Source organism: Aptenodytes forsteri, unplaced genomic scaffold (genome assembly GCF_000699145.1).
Source record: "Aptenodytes forsteri isolate BGI_AS27 unplaced genomic scaffold, ASM69914v1 Scaffold14, whole genome shotgun sequence".
Classification (NCBI taxonomy): Eukaryota; Metazoa; Chordata; class Aves; order Sphenisciformes; family Spheniscidae; genus Aptenodytes; species Aptenodytes forsteri.
The window spans coordinates 2,390,207-2,408,598 of NW_008794457.1; the positions used below are offsets into that span (position 1 = coordinate 2,390,207).

At 46.9% G+C, this 18,392-nt stretch overlaps 1 protein-coding gene across 1 annotated transcript in view; it reads right to left on the reverse strand.

The window, feature by feature from the left end:
• WDR59 (WD repeat domain 59) overlaps window positions 1-18,392 on the reverse strand; it is a 45,726-nt gene that overhangs the window by 10,159 nt on the left and 17,175 nt on the right. Inside the window, exons 11-17 of the mRNA XM_009290796.1 lie at window positions 17,880-18,012; window positions 14,646-14,770; window positions 13,596-13,760; window positions 12,686-12,781; window positions 11,110-11,266; window positions 9,758-9,827; window positions 9,315-9,468 (exon numbers count right to left, since the gene is read on the reverse strand). Coding sequence (XP_009289071.1) covers window positions 9,315-9,468; window positions 9,758-9,827; window positions 11,110-11,266; window positions 12,686-12,781; window positions 13,596-13,760; window positions 14,646-14,770; window positions 17,880-18,012 — 900 coding nt within the window. The remainder of the gene's footprint in view (window positions 1-9,314; window positions 9,469-9,757; window positions 9,828-11,109; window positions 11,267-12,685; window positions 12,782-13,595; window positions 13,761-14,645; window positions 14,771-17,879; window positions 18,013-18,392) is intronic.

An 18,392-nucleotide genomic window follows, 5' to 3' on the forward strand; every position in this document is an offset into this window, starting at 1 on the left:
GCTTTATCAACACCTTCAAACAAACGACTGGCAGATGATAAAGCAGGGCCCAAGTTTTCCTAGCAAGGATCCTTAGGTACCATGCTCACAGCTGCTTACAGCTGGCTCAGGACATAAGGTGGGGGGAGAAGAAAGGAGAGGAATCAACATAAGGGAACAAAAACAAGAAGCCAAGATTCCCAAATACTCCCTGTAACAGACACAGAGGCCAACTTAACGCCAAGCTGCATAAAGCTACCTTGGCTGTATGAAACACCGTAGAGCACTTGGCTGGTATCCTGGCCTCTTCCAGCTCCTTGCTCTAGGAGGGTGAGGAGGAGGGATGAGAGGTTGTGCGGCAGCACGACAGGCAGAAGGCACTGGAGCTCTACCGAGGGAAGCACCAGCTGCTACGCAGGGCTCCTAAGAGCAGCGAAGGACGCTTTGCAATGCTGCTCCCCTGTGGCGTGTTCTCTCACTGACACACAGAGTCCATGCTCCTACGCAGAAGCGTCTCCTGGTCGTAGTTATGGAGGGTGTCCTGAGGCACTTGTGGTGGGGCTTCCTACACCCCTGTCCGAAGCAGAACAGCCCCTTTGAAGGGGCCAGCAAGAGAGCCCTGTGCTGACGGCTCTGCAAGGCAGGCAGAGCTCACACATGCAACACATCGGCGCTCCTAAAGAGCAGGCTGGGCTACAGGAAGGGCAAGTCTTTGGCCTGCAAGCAGGGTCACCTCTACTGTGGATGTCAGGCCAGCTCTGGGATGGCTGGGTGCCAAACTGCCTTTGACCATGATCATGCAGTCCTGTGAGAACCTGGGCAGGCTTATCACAGACACAAAATGCCCTTAAAAAAACCCGAACAAACTTAATAACCTTAAGAAATCGTTTCCTCCTTCACTGCCTGCCTGGCCCAAGCTTAGGCCAAAGTGCTGAGGAGGTCTTGCTGTGCTGAGCATACTACTAGCACATGCCACAAGAAGCAAAAAGGATGTGCTCCTGAAGTCGCTCTGGACACTGGGTGACCGAGGCTCAGAGGCTCAAGCACAGGCTTGACAGTAAGTGAAGAAGGCGTTTCAGACTTCAAGGAGGTGAAGGTGGATTCTTCCAGGGATGCCCACGTGACAGAGCATCACCAGTTCCCCTGATCTTCCACCGCTCCCCAGATTAAAGAGGAGCAGAGTGTGCATGCTGCCCAATATTCAGAAGTGCCAAACGCTGGTGAAAACAGGGCTGTCAGCATTCAGTGCTATGGAAAAGCTGGCTGACCAGGGCATGATTCTGTTCTCTGCCACATCCCCTCAAGTCCTAATTCATCCAAGCAGAATTTGCCTGCAGTATTTATCTGCTACATCACTCTGAAGCTGAGAAGTGCTATCCAGCGGAAGGTGGCTAGAACGTGGTCAGGTGGGAGACCAAACTCTCTTCAGTCCATCAGTTCCTAATCAAGGCACTGTCTGGATCAGCTCTGGCTCTCTTGCCATTGGGCAGACTATACCTCTTTCGATAACACCTAAAAACGTAGCTACCCTTCCCGTGCTGAAGGATGTGGGCTGTATTACAACAAGGTTCCCAAATAACAGTGGCACCTGTACCTCATTCCTTGTCAGGGCAGCTAAATGCTGTCTCCTAGGTGCAGTGAGGAGCTGCTGATGCTGCCAAAAATAATACTTGAGCAAAGCTTGGGAGCCCCAGCACAACAACATGCTATCAGGGCAAGAGCTCAGGCACTGTCCTGGAAGGGCTACCAGGCTTCTCGCAACAAAAGCTGTTATTTGTGCTGTGTCCAAGCAGCTTTTGGAACCCAGGCTTGCAGACGCAGAACCACATTCTGCAGGTCTATCACCAAGGGCTTCTAGAGCTTGGCAGGTAATTTGGAGAGCAACTTGCCACCTCCTGACCATCTGTAAGCCAGCTGCCCCCAGGACTCGCAGCCAATGGAGAGTTCCCTCTGACCAAGGCAGGTTCTCTGCCCCATCATCGGGAACAGATTCAACCTGCTCCTGCCCTCTGCAAGAGCGGACTGAAGAAGCCTCCCAACGGGCATTTCAAAGACTAGAAACATGGACAACACATATCACTTTCCACAGGTAATTCAGTCACTTTTTTTTTTTCCGAGGAGAATGACAACAAATGAGGATGAGAATGGAAGAGAGACCCCAAGAATGGTTTCCACTGCTTGCTGTTAGCATATCACCAGACAAATGAAGACACTAAATGTATCAGAACCCCCTGAAAACTTGGACTCACAACAACATCGTCCTGTTTTCTTCCTCTTAGCACTGCCTATTTACTGGCAAGAAGGGAAGCCCTAATTCTTTACTAGTGCAGCTCCTGGTGTAGAGTCAGTCGATGGCCATATGCCCTGCCAGTACTACACTTCCATGACCCTCGAGCTGTGACAGAAGAAAATCATAAAGCCACATGTAGAGTCACCATCAAAAATGTCTGGTTTTTTGCAATTCAGGTTTGCCTCAGCTACAGCAACAAAGTGTTAGAAAAACCTACGATCAGAAGTATAGGAACCATCATGGATGAGGTAAAGCTCATCACCACTGGCAGCAGAAGCTCTACTTTGAACCAAATAATTGTTGGCGTTAATTACAGGAGTAGCTCTCCACCAGGCAGTATTTGAGCACCTTTAACAGGGATTACCAGAGGCAAGGAGAGCTCTAGCTTGGGTCTGTCTGGCCCAGGTCCACCACAAGGTTCCTCTCTCCCTTCTGCTTCACCTCTTCTCCCAGGAGAAGCCCCCACTATGGTGTTATTGAAAGGTGTCATCGAGGCTCACGGGCATTAGGGTAGAACAGAAAATAAGTCTCTTTCTAGGGGCTGGAGCACAGGTCACGAGGGGGAGCAGGGAACATAACGATTGGAGCTGAAGCAGAAATCAACATGCATGCACCAAGCTAACTATTGACAGCTGAAGGTCAAAGGCACAGGTCTTGTGCACTGCCCCCGACATTTCTAGCTCTTTCTGCAGCCCAGAATCCATGCCAAGGAGAACTGCATCTACCCAGCTGCTCCTGAGAGTTTAAGGAGAGGAAGAAAGAAAATAGCTACGGTGATAGTAAATTAAGACTCATCAGTTCCTCAGAGCACCAGAAGGAAAGAAACCAGAGCATTTATGACAATCATGGGGTTGGAGGTGACAGCGGGGAACAGCACTGAATAATGACTAAAAAAGCCAGCCTGCACCTGCACTACCATACCCAAGGCTGTAATTTGCTGCAATCTGAGGTGATAACGATGGCAGTAAATGGGTTACATGTAGAAACAGATAGCCCAAGAATAAGCCACCAACTGCTTCGTAGCAACCATCATCATCACTGCATACTCAGCAGAAGTAGTTACAAAATGCTGCATGCCTGCTCAGAAAGGATGCTGAACAGTTGGGTGTGTGTGTCTTTGGATCCTGCTGAGACAGGCAGTGCTGTAAGTAGCATCGTGAAATGTAAAGTGCCTGTTTCGCATAAGCCTATGCAAAATTTCAGGGTTCGTGGTATAAACTGGTGTTAATAGGGCAAAGGGAAAGGTTGCGGACAGAAGGGAACAGACTTGATGCCAAAGATTAAGCTGCAATAAGGCATTTACAAAATAAAGAGTTAAACCTGCTCAAAGTCAGGTTCAAGCTGCTTCTAATATTATTTTTTTTAAATAAAATTTAAAAATTGCTGCCTCCCTGCAGAAAGCTATGCTCCTTTATTCTGAACAACTGCCTACAGATTAACTCCCCCATGCAGGTCATGCAGCACTGCCTGGATTTTCTCTTCAAAATAATCAACATTTACTATTTCCAGCATCTCTCAGTACCAGGCACCTTCCACAAAGGGGCTAAAAAAATCTGAGGCACTTTTGAATCAAGTGCCCCACAGCAGGAATATTTCTTTATAGCTTCCATCAATTAATAGCTGGCACCTGCCCTGAAGCACAGGCATTTCTGAAGTGGAGGGTAGTCATTACCTAGAAAGAAGGAAGAATTATTCCTTCTTCTAGACTTGCTAAGCTCTTGCTTCCCTGAGCACCTTCAGCAAAGCTGAGCTCTTCTTCCAGAAGGAAGGCACCTGGTCTGTACAAATAACCCACACCTCCCTTCGTGCCTGCCCATGTCTTCGCCTTGGGCGCTGTTGCCCACTTTAGAGAGCGTGATTAGCCTCTTCCAAAGGTTATCCACAAATACAATCAATCCTTCAAGGCTTGGACTAATCCATGTATCATTTTTAAGTATATGTTACACAAAATTATAACTTTATCACATCACTACTTGGCTCTTCCTTCCAAGCCAGTGGTAAGGCAATTAAACTGTGGCCCTTTGTGCACCACAATTTACTGCACCACAAGCCGGCAAGTTCCTTGCTTGGTTTTCTTTCAGTCTGTTCCGGATCCAAGACAGAACTTCATTTCTTGCCTCCACTGCTCACATTTCTTTATTAGCTCTTTGCAAAAAGCCTTGATGGAGTCAAGTAAATTACTTCTGGTTTCTTTCACCTATTATTTGCTAGTATATTCTTAGAGCTGTTGTAATTAGGAAGACTTGATCCTATTATACCAAGTTAAATTAGGTGTTACAGGATTCTATTTTATTCCCTGCTGTCTTACGAAGAGATAGCATGAAGGACAGCAGCTGTGAAAAAACAATTGTTCACACAAACATTAAGAAAAACGGACCTAAAGAGATCATATTTAAATTGAAATGGAGTTTTGTAAGCTTTGCCTATGCTTGGCAGATGAGTGATGAGATAGTAATTGCTCAAATTTACAGCACAGCTTGAGCAATGCTGATATCATCAAGATGTTCACATGAATGATGTTCAAGCTTGAGGGACACGTGGACCTGACTAATGGAAAATGACTTGTCAAAGCAGTCTCGGAAGGGCAGGTGCCAGGAGGAGGGAGTACCTGCCAGGGTAGCTGGAAGTGCAACCACTCGAACTGAATGCAGGGTGGTGCCATTCCAAGGGCTGGGAGAAGATCACAAATTAAGGAGAAATTCTATTTATTGCTCTAGGAAATAAGACTTTATGGTGCATTGCACTGAGAATAGGCAGCTCATTTTAATGAGATGACAGATCGTTGTCAGCAACTCAACCAGTTTGTTTCTTCCACAGCTCTTAAGTGATCCTCCCTCTCCAGCAAGGCTTCATCTTTTTCAGAAATGAGGTGCTCTAATGTCACTCATCAATTGGTTGATGATGCATAATAATCATTCAGCTCTTTTGCAGCGCACTTTCTTAGAAGTCGATCTTTTCTTACACTTCAAACTACCCCTTGGCATCCTTTTCTGACTGCTAGGCCAGATAAAATAGGCCTGTTGTAGGTCAGTATTTGTACCCTGCAAACTAGTGTCTGCTCCTGTCCACTTACACATGCATTTACTCTTACTGAAGCCCTAGGTCCTGTGTGGAGTGCAAGTCCCCCACCTCTGTGCAGGTTACTCAAAGGCAGACAGGTGGCATTTTATTCTTGGGCCCTTGGGCAGAAGACAGGGTTATATCAAGGACAGTATTAGCACAGCGCACAGTACCGGGAAGTCGTTAATTGCTTGTATGGACCAACGTCGCCGGGCAGAGCGAGGAGACATCTGTATGTGAAAACGTTATACCCAGGAAAAGGGAAGAAAGACACCAAGAAAATTAAAGACAAAGGTAAATAAACTGAAATGAAAAGTGCCCTGAACCAGCAGAGTAAAAGATACTGTTCCCAATGGTTCTGTTACACAACGAACAGTTGCAAACCACAATCCCCCCTTTCATCCACACACAATTGTACTATACAACATTACCTACGGCCCTGGCAAAGCAAGGGCTGCTGTGTCTGTGTCCCACACCAGCCTCTGTGGAAGACTTCGGCAACCACAAATCTGAATAAAGTCTTCCACACGGAGTTGTATTACTGCAATAAGCACTGAACTGCTTCATGTGACCTTGTTCATACCATGAATTGACAGCAGAGCAGAGGACAACACCCTGGCGCCCCACACGCCAGGCTCCAACTCTAACCAGTTTTACTCCTCTTGGCTGAAGAGGAAAGCAGCTAAGTGCAAACTGCATCATTTTTAACACAGCTGTCCAGCGCCATGGCACAGAAATTTGCAGGAAGCTAAATAAACACTCCTGCTTACTCAGATATCCCTTTAACATCCAGCATCCTCCAGGACTTCATTCACTGGAACCTGCTGTAACTGTTCACTTTCATTTTAAACAATAAAAGCCACATGTCAGGATATTAGAAGGGATGTAGAGACCCTGCTACTTGGCAGGGCCATGTGGAAATTGTCATTATGGGTTGAGGAACTCATTCAGGTTGAGTGAGCAATCAAATTCACTGATTGACTATGCAGAATAGCTCCAAAGTAGGCTTTCATTACAAACTTGCAGACATTTCATTAAGTACTCAACGCAGTATTATAGCAACAATAAACAGAATCTCTCAAAGCACATTACTGTGCACTCACTTGAAAAAAATTTTTCTGTTATAGTTCTGCAAGAGTCACAATAAAAGGGTTATTTGTGTCGTGTGCGATGTATTTTACATTTATTTCCAGCTGATGACAGGCAGTCAGGACCATCAGCCATGCCTTCAGCCTCTACCTTCCGTTGCATCTCACTGCTGGGAGAACCCTGCAGTCAAGGAGCTGAGGGGCGAGGCGAGCTGCAGGGTCCCACAGAAAGAGAGAGGAGAAGACTGCAGCCTTGTGCTACAGGTTCCTCCACCAGGCCTCACAAGAGAAGGAGAAAGGGGTTAGCTGAAGGAAATTCGGTATAGTGGAAAAGAAGCAAAACTAAGCTCAGTCCCCCAACAAAGTCCTGCTCTCCTGTAGGCAGCCACTGCTGCCAGCCTACGCTCCCATGTGCTGTGAGTCTGAGAGGTCTGCAACCAGGTGGGCACGAGGCAAAGCCCAAGGGATGTCCTGAGAAGCAGCAGTTTCCAAGACCTGCCAAATTCCCCAATGGGAAGCATGAGGACACCGCTGTCATCACCCCTGTGTCCAGCTGTCCCTCAGGCAAGGCTGAGCTGTCCCCAGGTCCCCACTGGCACGACCCTCTAACTGGGGGGAGAAAAACACAGCCATGGCACCTTCTTTAAGAGACATCCAGGTTTGAGACACTGATGGCATTGCCACAGTATAGATACAGCTTCTCCTTTCTGCTCACTACTCTTCTTTAGTGGGATTTTTTTGAGGAGTGAAAAAGAGTGAGGAAGAAAGGAGAAGTGTGCATGTGTGAATAAAAAGTGAGAAAGATATATATGTGTGTGTGTGTGTGTGTGTATACACATACATTTAAATAAGCACAGAAAGGCTCAGTGCCAGATTTAGTTTCATTTCGGTTTACTAAGGAGACCTCTGTTGGGTTCAGCAGCTCCCCTGCCTTTACGGGAACATGACATAATTCCTGTCTAGCAACAGGCAAATTCCATTTGTTTGCTAATGGCAGCAACGCCAGTGGTCGCTACATGGGATTTAAAAACCTGGTTATCATTGACAAATTCAGTTTTGGGGCTGAAGTTATATAACATGAGAGTTTAACACACTAAATTTCGATTTTTATCTAATGCAAATGTAAAATCCAAGCTTCAGAGCAAGGAGCTAACTAGACTCCGAGTCTGGGCTTTTTAAAATCCTCACAATGAAATGACATAAAAATATGTAGCATTGATCTAATAGAGGCCATGACATCAACTGAAGAATCAGAAAACCTTTGCTGAAGGGAGATACAGTTCTTTTGGCTTTCTTTTAAACTATTTCATCTACAAGAACATTTGAACTAGCTCCCTGCTAGGGCCCTTACACTTCTTCCAACCCAGCATGCGAGGAGATAGCTTGGCAGGGGGAAGGGGAACACAGGCATTTTCGCTGGCTTTCAGCAGACGTGGCTACGCACAGGCTTTGTTCTCTCGACTTTTCTTCCCCCTGACAACAAGCTTGTCGCCATCAATACAAGGGCTGGGGAGACAGGTCACATGAAATTGCACCAAGCTGCTTCCACATGTTATTTTTAGCCTTGTCTGTCATGTTAAGAGAGCTGCGTGTCAGCGACAATCATGCTGCAGAGGACAAAGGTAGCTCTTTAAATAAACTTTCCTGCAAAGACTAGAACAGGCTGTAATTCTTGTACTAGGCAGCACCATTTTCTCTTCTCATCAAATAGAAATTTGTGTGAGGAAAAAAAACCCAGAAGGGGACTCCAAGAGTCTTCTGGGGTCTGTATGGAGACAAAGCTCGCAATGGGGAGAGAGGCTCGCCCCACGGCTGGTAGGTGTCATGACTAACTCACATCACGTAAGCAGGACACAGTCCCAGAGGGGTTGGCTGTCATGTCCAGCACTACTGGAAAATCAAGACCTCTTTCAGTGCCCAGGAAGGACGAGAGCTCAAGGCTCTGACTTTCCCTCTGCTCCACTGCAGCAGAGTGCAGACAGCTCTTGGCTTTCCTTGGGGTACCTGGAAGCTCTCCATTGCTGCAGCAGATGAGTGCCCTCAGCATGGACAGCGGGCAAACTACTTGAATGCCCTGAATTCTCAGGCTCTTGGTGGAAGCTTACCGTATTTTTTGCAAGCCACTTCACCCCCTGCTGAAGCACAGAGAGTTTGTTTCTGAGCAAGCTGCATGGCCTATTACTCCCACAGCATCTGCTCTGGGCACACCAGGCGCTCAGCTGCTTCAGAACTACCCTATGGCCACCCTACAATTACCAACGGGTCTTCCTCACCCACTGTATCCCGGAAGAAAACAATCCCCCTCTCCCCCAAAGCCTTGCTTGTAAACAGCAATGACAGCAGACCTACACCTAAACCAGAAGTACGTGGATTGGAAGATCTTTGGAGAATCATGTAGGAATGATTTTTGTTTGAAACAGTCCAAAGGGGCACATATCCCTGAAAGAGACATCTGTAATAGAAATAACCCAAATATAACCCATAATCCAGGAGAGGTTGTCAGTAAGCTGCAGAGAGCCACAACCCTTTGCAGTTACATACATCAGGGAGTGCAGAGAAAAGCAGAGTTGCCTATATGTACTTATCTGGAGACTACAACTCCTTAAGTGTGAGATTTTACCCCTGTGTAATGCAAAGGGAGACAGGAAGCTGTGATGGTCAGTGTAGAGAGATATCAAAATAAGCAGGTGGATCAGTAGATCCGCTAGAGAGGATCAGTAAAGAAGCTACTAATAGGAGATAAATCTATGTGACGTTTTTACAGAGCTGCCTGTAAATGGATGCCTTCTTGAGAGGAATATGAAGCTTCTGTTATCAGCAATGCTCACAGCTATATAAAAGGAATACAGGTCATAAAAGCTGAAGTGTTAGGAAAGGCTTTTTGGTCTGGTACTTACCCTTTCTTTGTAGTAGAAGGAGCTAATGGAGACCTGCTCCTTCTCGCTGCGTGTCGGACTCCCACTGTACAAACGCAGATTGCCTGGAGTCTCTGTGCGGATCTTCATTGGAGTAATGAGGCCACTATGGTATGCTGATAAAGCTGACAGGGACCTAGAAACAAGAATACACTTTCAGGAGCTTTCACCCACCAAATTGCCCTGGAGGCTCACACTGACATCTCCACTAACCCAAGCTGCTAGCAATGTTTCAGGTGTGTTGAAGGAAGGGGTCTCTGCTGAGGGCCAGTGATGTAAGGGACCAGCCTCTCTGTGTCGAGGGCACAGCTAACACTAGAGGTCAGTACTTTCTGAGGGTTGGTAGCTCCAGCGTAGGATCTGATATTCTCCTGCTTTCCTGCCTATGACAGCAGCACACCTCAAATGCGACGCAGAGTACTCACCTGGGTGTGGGCTCCGTCGGGGACACCGCACGGTGCATGGTCATGGGTCTTGTGAAATACACCAGGTACCCTGAAAAGACAGGACATGGCATAAAGATCACGCAACGAGGAGATTACCCAGTGGTGGTTTACACAGGGAAACCTGGTCATTTAAGGTATCAGAGTCAAGGGGCTGGGTGCCTATCCACTACCCTGAGCGCTTTTAAACTACAAGTAGACAACCACATTTTCTCAACCCAAATCCACTCCCTGTAAACCCATTAAAGAGCATCTTTCGTTGAGATGATTGTCTTAAAAGCACGACCTCAAGTGGCATACAGATGTTAGACAAAAGACAGTGAAAGAAAATGAGCAAATACATACTCATGTTTTAACTCTTCACCAGAACTTGTCAAGCACTGATACTCCAGAGGCAAGCGAGGTGATGTTTGGCTATGCAGAGAAACCACTGCAGCTTGTACGACTCTCCTCTTCAAAAGGATAACCCCAGCCAACTCCAAAGCACTCTCTCGCAAGCCTTACTCCATTTGTTAGCATCTCAAGTGTCTTCAGCCACCCACTCTTCCAAGAGTTTCAGGACTTAGCAGGTTTCACTGAGCCTATTCAATGCAATACTACTCTGTTTTACTTTTGCGGGGAATTCGGTGAGGCCTGTATGAAAAGCAGCTTTCAAAACATGCTTGAACTGGGATACGGTCAGGTCTGGAGGAGGCATGCTTGCATCCAAAACAGCTCAGTGAAACTTAACAGCTCTTACTCAGACCTTAACCTGTTTTTTAAGGATGATCTTTGCACTGTACACACTCTCCTGGAAACCTGGACGTGATTGCACCCCATCTCCCATTTAGGAGAAGTTTCCCAATGACCTTGGGAAAGCTTTTTTGGACAACAGAAATGGTGCAGAATGAGAAAAGAGTGGTTAGTAACAAGAATATGGCTTCAGCAAGGGATAAGTTCAATCCTAAATCACAGTAATTTTGTGAAGACTGAGAGCCAGAACATGTCCAGCAGTTTGATGCTGGTAGGAGAGAACTAGGCAAGTAAAATAGCTATTCCCAGTCTTCTGTAAAAGGTCTGCCAATGCCTCTGGCATACCACAAGCCAAAGGCCAGCTCTTCAACCAGTCCTGGATTTCCAAATCCTAAAATCCCACATGCAACACCAACAGCAAACAGTTGCTAACTAGTCTCATTATCTATAAATTTATCACAACATCGCTACTTTAATACCATTTCTTACTCATTGCATGGCAGTGACCAAAGCCTTGTCTTGTTCAGAGGCAAGCGTTCCCCAAGATATTAAAAGGACCATTCCCCCGGTAGCTGTTGTAACGTATCAGTGATGGGGCTAACCTGCACCACAAAACCTGGCTCCAGAGGTCCGTGGAAATGGGATGTTAGAGTCCTGGTAGGAGCCATAGGCATTGGAGACCCGGGCGAACGTGGGCAAGGGGGGTGTTACGGAGTTTGACAAAGCGTAGGGATTGCTGGACGTGCTGTCCTCTTGGTTCTGAAACAGAAGTTACCCAAGGTCATGCTCCTGCTGCCACAGGAAGGAAACCCAGCTTGGAGCACTGGGCATCGCAGTGCCAAGCAGCCTCACAGAAGGTGCTTGTCCTTTGAGCCAGAGCAGATCAAGCACAGAGCATGGTTACTGCTCTGGCTGCAAAGGCACTTGCAAGCACATTTACCTTTGGGAAAAGGGCTTCTCTGGCTGCTTGTCCAGAGATCTCTCTCCCACCACAGTCGTGTTGAAATACAGGGCTTAACTTGGGGTGAAACAGTGGGAAACTACACAGAAAATCTGATCTTCAGACTCTGGATATGACTGTCAACACAGGGAGCTGAGCTAAAACTGATACCTCAATGATGCAAGTGAGACAAAGTCTCCTTAAATAGGAATACCACACAACTGTGGGGGGCCAAATGCAGGTTGGGAGTCTTGAAATGAGGAAGGCAGGTGGTGTGAAATACTGGGGGATCTCAGGCCTATCCATAGGAATTTTGGCAGAAATCTGCATTTATTTGGATAAAGAGTACTACAGCTTAGGTTTAAAGGAATTCTTTAAAGGTAGCAGTGCCTGGCTCGAGTCATCAGTTTTCCATACAATGGAGAAAGTTCCCACTCTTAAACATTACTGCTGAAACCAAGCAGAATTAAGCCTTTCCATGTAAAAAAAGCCCTTCATTCGTGATGACTAAACAAAGCCTCTCGGAAGAGAAACCTGAGGAGACTCTCCCATCTTTTCCTGAATGCTAAAAACACCCACTCTGGTACACTTCACCCACACACAAACCTAATACCTGACACTGGGATGCTGAGTAGGTATGATGGATCTCTCGGCTAAGGGCAGAGTGTGACTTGGATTTATCTGCAGTATCATCCCTACAAAACCTCAGCACAAGGCTTCAGAAAAAACAGACTTTTGCAGTTTCTTTTTATGAGGGAAGAAAAAAAGACCCTAGAATAGGACTAGCAGGATCTTTGACTAAAACTGAGGAGGTAAAGACATCCGCCACTGCCCTTCAGACAAGAATGAATCCATCAGCTCCCTGAGGCCTCTTACCTTCTCTCACAGATGATAACCATGCCCTGGCACTCAGTGAGATATACTCTGAGCTGGGAAGCTACCATGCACCACTAAGATGCTCCAACCCGCAGTCATTCCTGCTAACCTGAATATCGGTGAGCATGCAGAGTTCCCCAAAGCAGCAAACCTTCAGGGCCTGATTTTCAGAAACAAAACACATCTAATCATCCGCTCAGTTTTCTTCAACATTAACCAGAAGTGCTTACACAAATGTAATGGCCAGTCACAGGGGTCTATTTACATGTCTAATGAGGCTGGACTCTCACTGCAGAGTCATAAGTGTGGGACGTGGGAGAAGACAACAAACTAGGGCAGAAAGCCCACGCAGTTCTCCATACCACAACAGACTCCAGCCAGGAGACCAGCTGACGCAGGCAGGGCTCCAGGCAGCTCTGGTTCCGCTTCACTTTCTGCAGAGAAGTGTCTTTCAATATCTGGAATACATACAAGATGCAGCCTGAATCATGGTTACATCCACACCTTCCCCACATCCTTTTTTGCCTGTAGAACAACTAAGACGCCAGGATCCAGAGAGGCCAAAGACATCCCGTAACATCCACTGGAGCCACACTGACCCACTGGTATGCTGTCTGCTTTGAGGAACGACTGTGAGTTTTGATCAGAGCACCGAGGGTTCACCTAGATTCAGCATACTCTAAGCCAGGATTTGGGCTTCTATACCACTGTAGCCCATACGTTCCATACCAGTTTGTGGCAAACTGAATCAGTTTTTTTTCAGGAAGGAACCCAAACTGATCCATCTACTTGTTGCTGAGGAAGGGATTTCATCAGCAACAGGAATTCCTACACCAGATGATCAAACACCTGGTCTGAAATTAGCAGGGCCTGTGTAAAAAGACTCCTCATTTTTGAAACAGTTTGCACAGGAGAGCAGGAAGCAACATCCCAGCTCAAAAATATTATCTTTCTGCAGCTGGATGCTTAGCTGGTCATTTTGTCTACTATGGGGTGGGAGGCAACTGTGTGAAGAGAAGGATGTTAGGGATCCTCAGGCCATACACATCACACAGGAACACAGTAGCAGTGAAGAACACGTGTTCAAAAGCATCAGTGGAGAAAGGCTCCAAGCCCAACAAAAACCTCATCCTAGGAGCTCCACAGTGTATCAGTTCAAAGTGACCTGTGGTATGTCTTCAGCAAGGTCAGATGTTTTATTGTGTCAGTAAGCTAGATGTCAAGTGTCCAGCATTTGTATATTCATAAAGACAGTGTACACTCCTCACACACCTTCAGCAGCTTTGCCTTCATGGAGGCAGTGATCGAGGTCGGGTTGATGAACTGGAAGGATGGTGCAGCATTATTGGGATACTGGACAGGGAACATCACCAGCATCCTGACTCTGTGGTTGCCGCAGTGCACTGACACTGTACAGCTACGACTCACCGCATCCATCTGTGTGGGGAAAAGCAATTGCTCTGTAGTTAGACCTCCAAGGACCTTTAAACTTATAGTGGCTTAAATTCATGCTGAGGGGCTGATTCCTCTGCACACCCATGAGACGAAGTCATGCTGTTCTCAAGGGCAGTGAACACAGCGACAGCAAAAAAAACCCCAGGCAGATGGGGACAGACTCAGCTCGCACCAGCAGACTGCCAGTCCAGCATGGGGAGACCACAGCCAGCCCAGGCTGCGCCAGGAATCAGGCTCTGCTCCCAACAGCCACTGCACCCAAGCCCACTTCACCTGGCCATGGAGAGCTCCAGGCCCAGCGCAGCAGTAATAGGCACCATCTAAGATCATACAGCACTGCCTCAGAAAACTACATCGGGATCATGCCATGAGCCGTGAAACCACAGGGGTGGGAAAGGAGACAGGGAGCTGCCTCAAGCCTCCCATCCCGGCACAGTGCTGTGCCTCCAGCCAGCTTCCACGCACAGAAAAGGGTTTGGTGTGCAAGGGAGAAGCCAAAACTGAGGGAGAGAGTGGACGATAGGGAGGGCTCAGCAGATCAGGTTCAGAAACAGCTGAAACGAGATCAGCTGCATGTAGTGGAACAAGTCACTTTCCACTCCGCAGTCTACGCAGAGAGGAAAACATCATCCAGCCTTCTCGGGACCAGCGCCAGTATGCTTACTGTGCTGAAATACCTCCCTCACTCCCAGTGTCTGGGATTATCCTCTTTCCTACTACCCCTGGCCAAGAGGATCTCTACAGCTCAAAATAAGCCTTGTTTACAGACAGCAGTCACTGCAGCAAAAAAGGTTCCCCTCAAAAAGCTCCAATGAGCCAGCCTGCCCACATCCCCTCCTAACAAGCCAGAAAAAGGAAACTCTTTACCTCCACATTGACATTTCGGATCTGCACATTGATCAGTGAAAACTCCTGCTGCAGCGTCTGAGGCAGCCCCAGCTGGTCCGTTTTCTTTCCCACCAGGGGGTCATTCAGGAAATCTTCTTTTAAGGCTGACAGGGAAGATGGAGAACAGGTTGAGACAAGCTACAATAGACAGACTTTTGGCATGCAATGCCAGGAGGCAGCCAAGACAGCAGGCCTTCCTCTGCTCTTCTGACACATAGAGGTATGAGTTTTACCTGGCAAAGACCTGTGAGCTGGAGGGTCTCAGCTGTTGTTTAGAGGCAGGCTTCTGAGCCTTGTTCTTCAAAAAAACAAACCGGTCTGCACACAGGTTTCCCAGGAAGGTTACAGAAGCTGCTTGTACTCTGTACAGCCCTAAACAGTCTGTCTCTACTCATTTGAGACCCCTTCTCCTCCCTACACAGTACTGCCAGAGTCACAAACAGCTGAACTGGAGCCTCTCGGTTCAGCGGGAAAGAACTGCTGCCAAAGCAGTCTCCAGGAGGAGCTCTGGTCTTCGGGACTCACACCCCACCACTCTTGGCTTTCAGGGAATTCTTCCAAAGCATAATAAGTCTTTGGGGGAAAGAAGAGGGCATTTCTGGCCCTAGTAGAGGCTTAATTAATTTGTAGCAGCCATTTGCATTTAAAGTTGCAAAGCACTCTAGTGCTTTAACAGTCTTTAAAGACTCATCTAAATGCTGGGTCTAGCTGTCCGGTTCCAACAGTTTTCAGGAGGACAATAACCCCCGAAGGCCAGAATACATTTAAACAGCTAGGCAAGTGCTGCAGGACACAAGGAATTATGGTTAAGATAGCAAACTTGACTGAGTTTCAGAAGAATTGGTCTCTGCCTGTGGTCGTGCCTGGCTTTTGCCTCGTATCTTGCTATGTACCCCCATTAGGGCAGGGGCAGCTCCTTTGGAAGGGGGTTTCGCTGTGGCACCACTTCCCAAGACGACCAAATGTATTTTTTGATGATGGTTCCAAGGACACAAGGGAAGTCCTGATTATTCAGCTGTCATTCTCACACTTGCAATACCATATTGCACAGACTATTCTTAGCAAAAAAAAGAAATGACAAGAAATGCAAAAAGCTGGCCTTTTACAGGCGTTTGCCTAAAAGTTACTGACTTTGCTGCTGGGACAAATATATCCGGTTTTACTGCTGCCCAGTGGGTTGCTGAATTTGGATAGGTAGGATGCTTAGCAACTCATTCCTGTTTGCAATTTTATTATAGTGCTTAGATATACTTCACAAAAGGGAGCTGAAAAAGGGATTAAAGGAAGATCAGTGGCTCTCAGGGAAGATAACAGTTTCTAGCACAAGACACCACATAGCTTACTGAAAAGCCATCTCTGAGGTTCCCACTACAGGCAGTACCCTCCCTTTGTCTTCTCCTCCCATTCCCTTCCAATTAGTTTCTAATCCCCAAAAGCCCACATATTTGTTTAGATTCCTAAAGATCCTTCATAGGCAGCAGCCAGTGAGGAGAGCTGTACACTGAAGACACAGCTGGTGGGCTTTCTGATTTATCTGCAGAGCGCTGTTCTCTTCAAATATCCCCCAAAGTGCTTTACTAAAATAACATGGAGACTTTGCAGCTGAAATGCAGCCACCTCCAGGGTGAAACGTCAACAGTCCACAATAGCTTTTAGGCTAGAAAGAACTGAAATTCCTACCTAGGGACTTGCTTGTGCATTGATCCTGCAGTCACAGTATTTGCTGCAAAATCTACCCTGCTACAGAAAAGCCATTTTCACTCCCTTTGGCCACAAGGGAAACCTTAACGCTCTGAACCAAAGCCAAGACCCACACAGAAACCACATAGGACGTATGAACATGACCTCATCAGGGACAGTGAAAGAGTTAACTCTCTCCTGTGGAAAAAGAGAGGTCAGGCAGCTAGAATGAGAACATTTAACACTCCCAGCTGGAGCAAGAGAGGCTGTGCTTCCCCACACAGTACTGCTCATGGTGAGCACAGGTAACCGGGGCTTTTTCTATCATATTATAAAACCCTCATGTAGACAGAGGTACTGACAATTTTTAGAAACTTGTTCTGCTGCCACACAGGACAGGCAGCAGAGAACTTCACTGGGATTTGCTGGGCAGGAAACTTCCAGTTAGGAAGAGATGCTTTCCCTAAGGGACCTCACAGCTGGCTCCTTTATTCAGAGGACAGATATTCCCCCTCTCTCCAGTTTGTTGGCAAGTCAAAGGGAGAATCAAATTGCTTCCCAGCAAGCTTCTCACATGGGGATCCATTGTAGCACCCTGCTACAATACAGAAAGGAACTGCAAATTTAAACCCAAGCTGACACAAAGGCATGGGAGCACCCATTTTTTCTCCCTCGGTGTTAGACATAGAAATCTCTTTAGATAGCTTTTTCACGTGCACATCATCACCATGGGTCTCAGCTGCTGCAATCTCTTCTATTCTGGTACTTACACTCTTCAAACACTGACACCCTGAATGTTTAACCTGGCCAGAGTCTTAACCACACAAACCCTCCTTCGCATTCCTTCCTTGTATGCCTTCTCTTCCATAAAGCCAAATCAATGCTTTCTGTTAAAGCCTCTGACCCATTCCCATCCACCCATCTGGTACTCAGAAGTCAGAGACACCATCCCTCCCCCTCTGCTCTGTCAGCCTTCAGCCACCTCTCATCAATACACAAACAAAAATTCACGAGCTCTCTCCATACTACTTCTGGTGGATGGGAGAAGACACCAGCAAGCATCTCCACGTTAGATCAGTTCACGCAGTGACCCCAGCAGAAGTGTTTAGGTACCAGGAGTGATGTAAGCAGCTTCTGTCAGAGTGCCTTACCCATATGCTCCCCTCTTCTGTGGGCTCGTCTCTCAGCTTAAACTGAACTACTTTCTTAAGAGCCAGAACTGACTTTCTGGTTGCCTTATTTTTGGCAGCAAGCCACAACTATGACCCAAAGAGAATGCAATTAAATTATATTAGTGACAAGGAAGAGCTGCGTTTTACAGCTAGAATGACATCACTGTGTGAGAGGAGAAAAAACTTGGGAGGACCATCCTGAGAAACTCCTGTTTTTTCCCTCCTCCCAGATGGGGAATCCATTAACCTTTGAAACAGCACCAGTTTGTGCTTTGCCTACGATGTTATTTTCTTATGCCAAGATACATCTTCTTCCCAACACAAAGAGAGCTGGTGTTTGAAATGCCATCTCCTGTCTCACCTTCCTCATCCCCATGCCCAGAGTTATGCTGGGGCTCAGAGTCCTGGGGGTGAAGGGTCTTGTCTGGCTCCGGCAGATGAGAAATCCCATCGATGAGGTCCTCGACTCCATCCAGGATATCGTTAGCGCACAGCTGAAAAGAACAAACACACCCACATGCTGCACAACAGAAACCAAACCGTGGAAAGAGCCACCACTAAACAACTCGTTCCTCCAGGGAGCCGGATTTGCAAGGTAGGTCTGTCCACGCAACAGTCTAACTGTAACTAAGACCTCAGCACTGTTTCTGTGACAAAGACAGATGATCTTCCACTTTTCAGCATCCTCAGCTCTGTCGCCTCAGACAGCCTGGCCAAATCTCCTGCTCACTTACAAAGCCACTTAATTGACAGGGCCAGTCTAAGTAACAAAGGTTTTACTTTAATCAAAACTAAAGCTGCTATGAATTTAATTCTTTGAATTAATTTGTCAAAACTGGTTTAATTTTTTAGATCGGATATAATAGTAGCACAC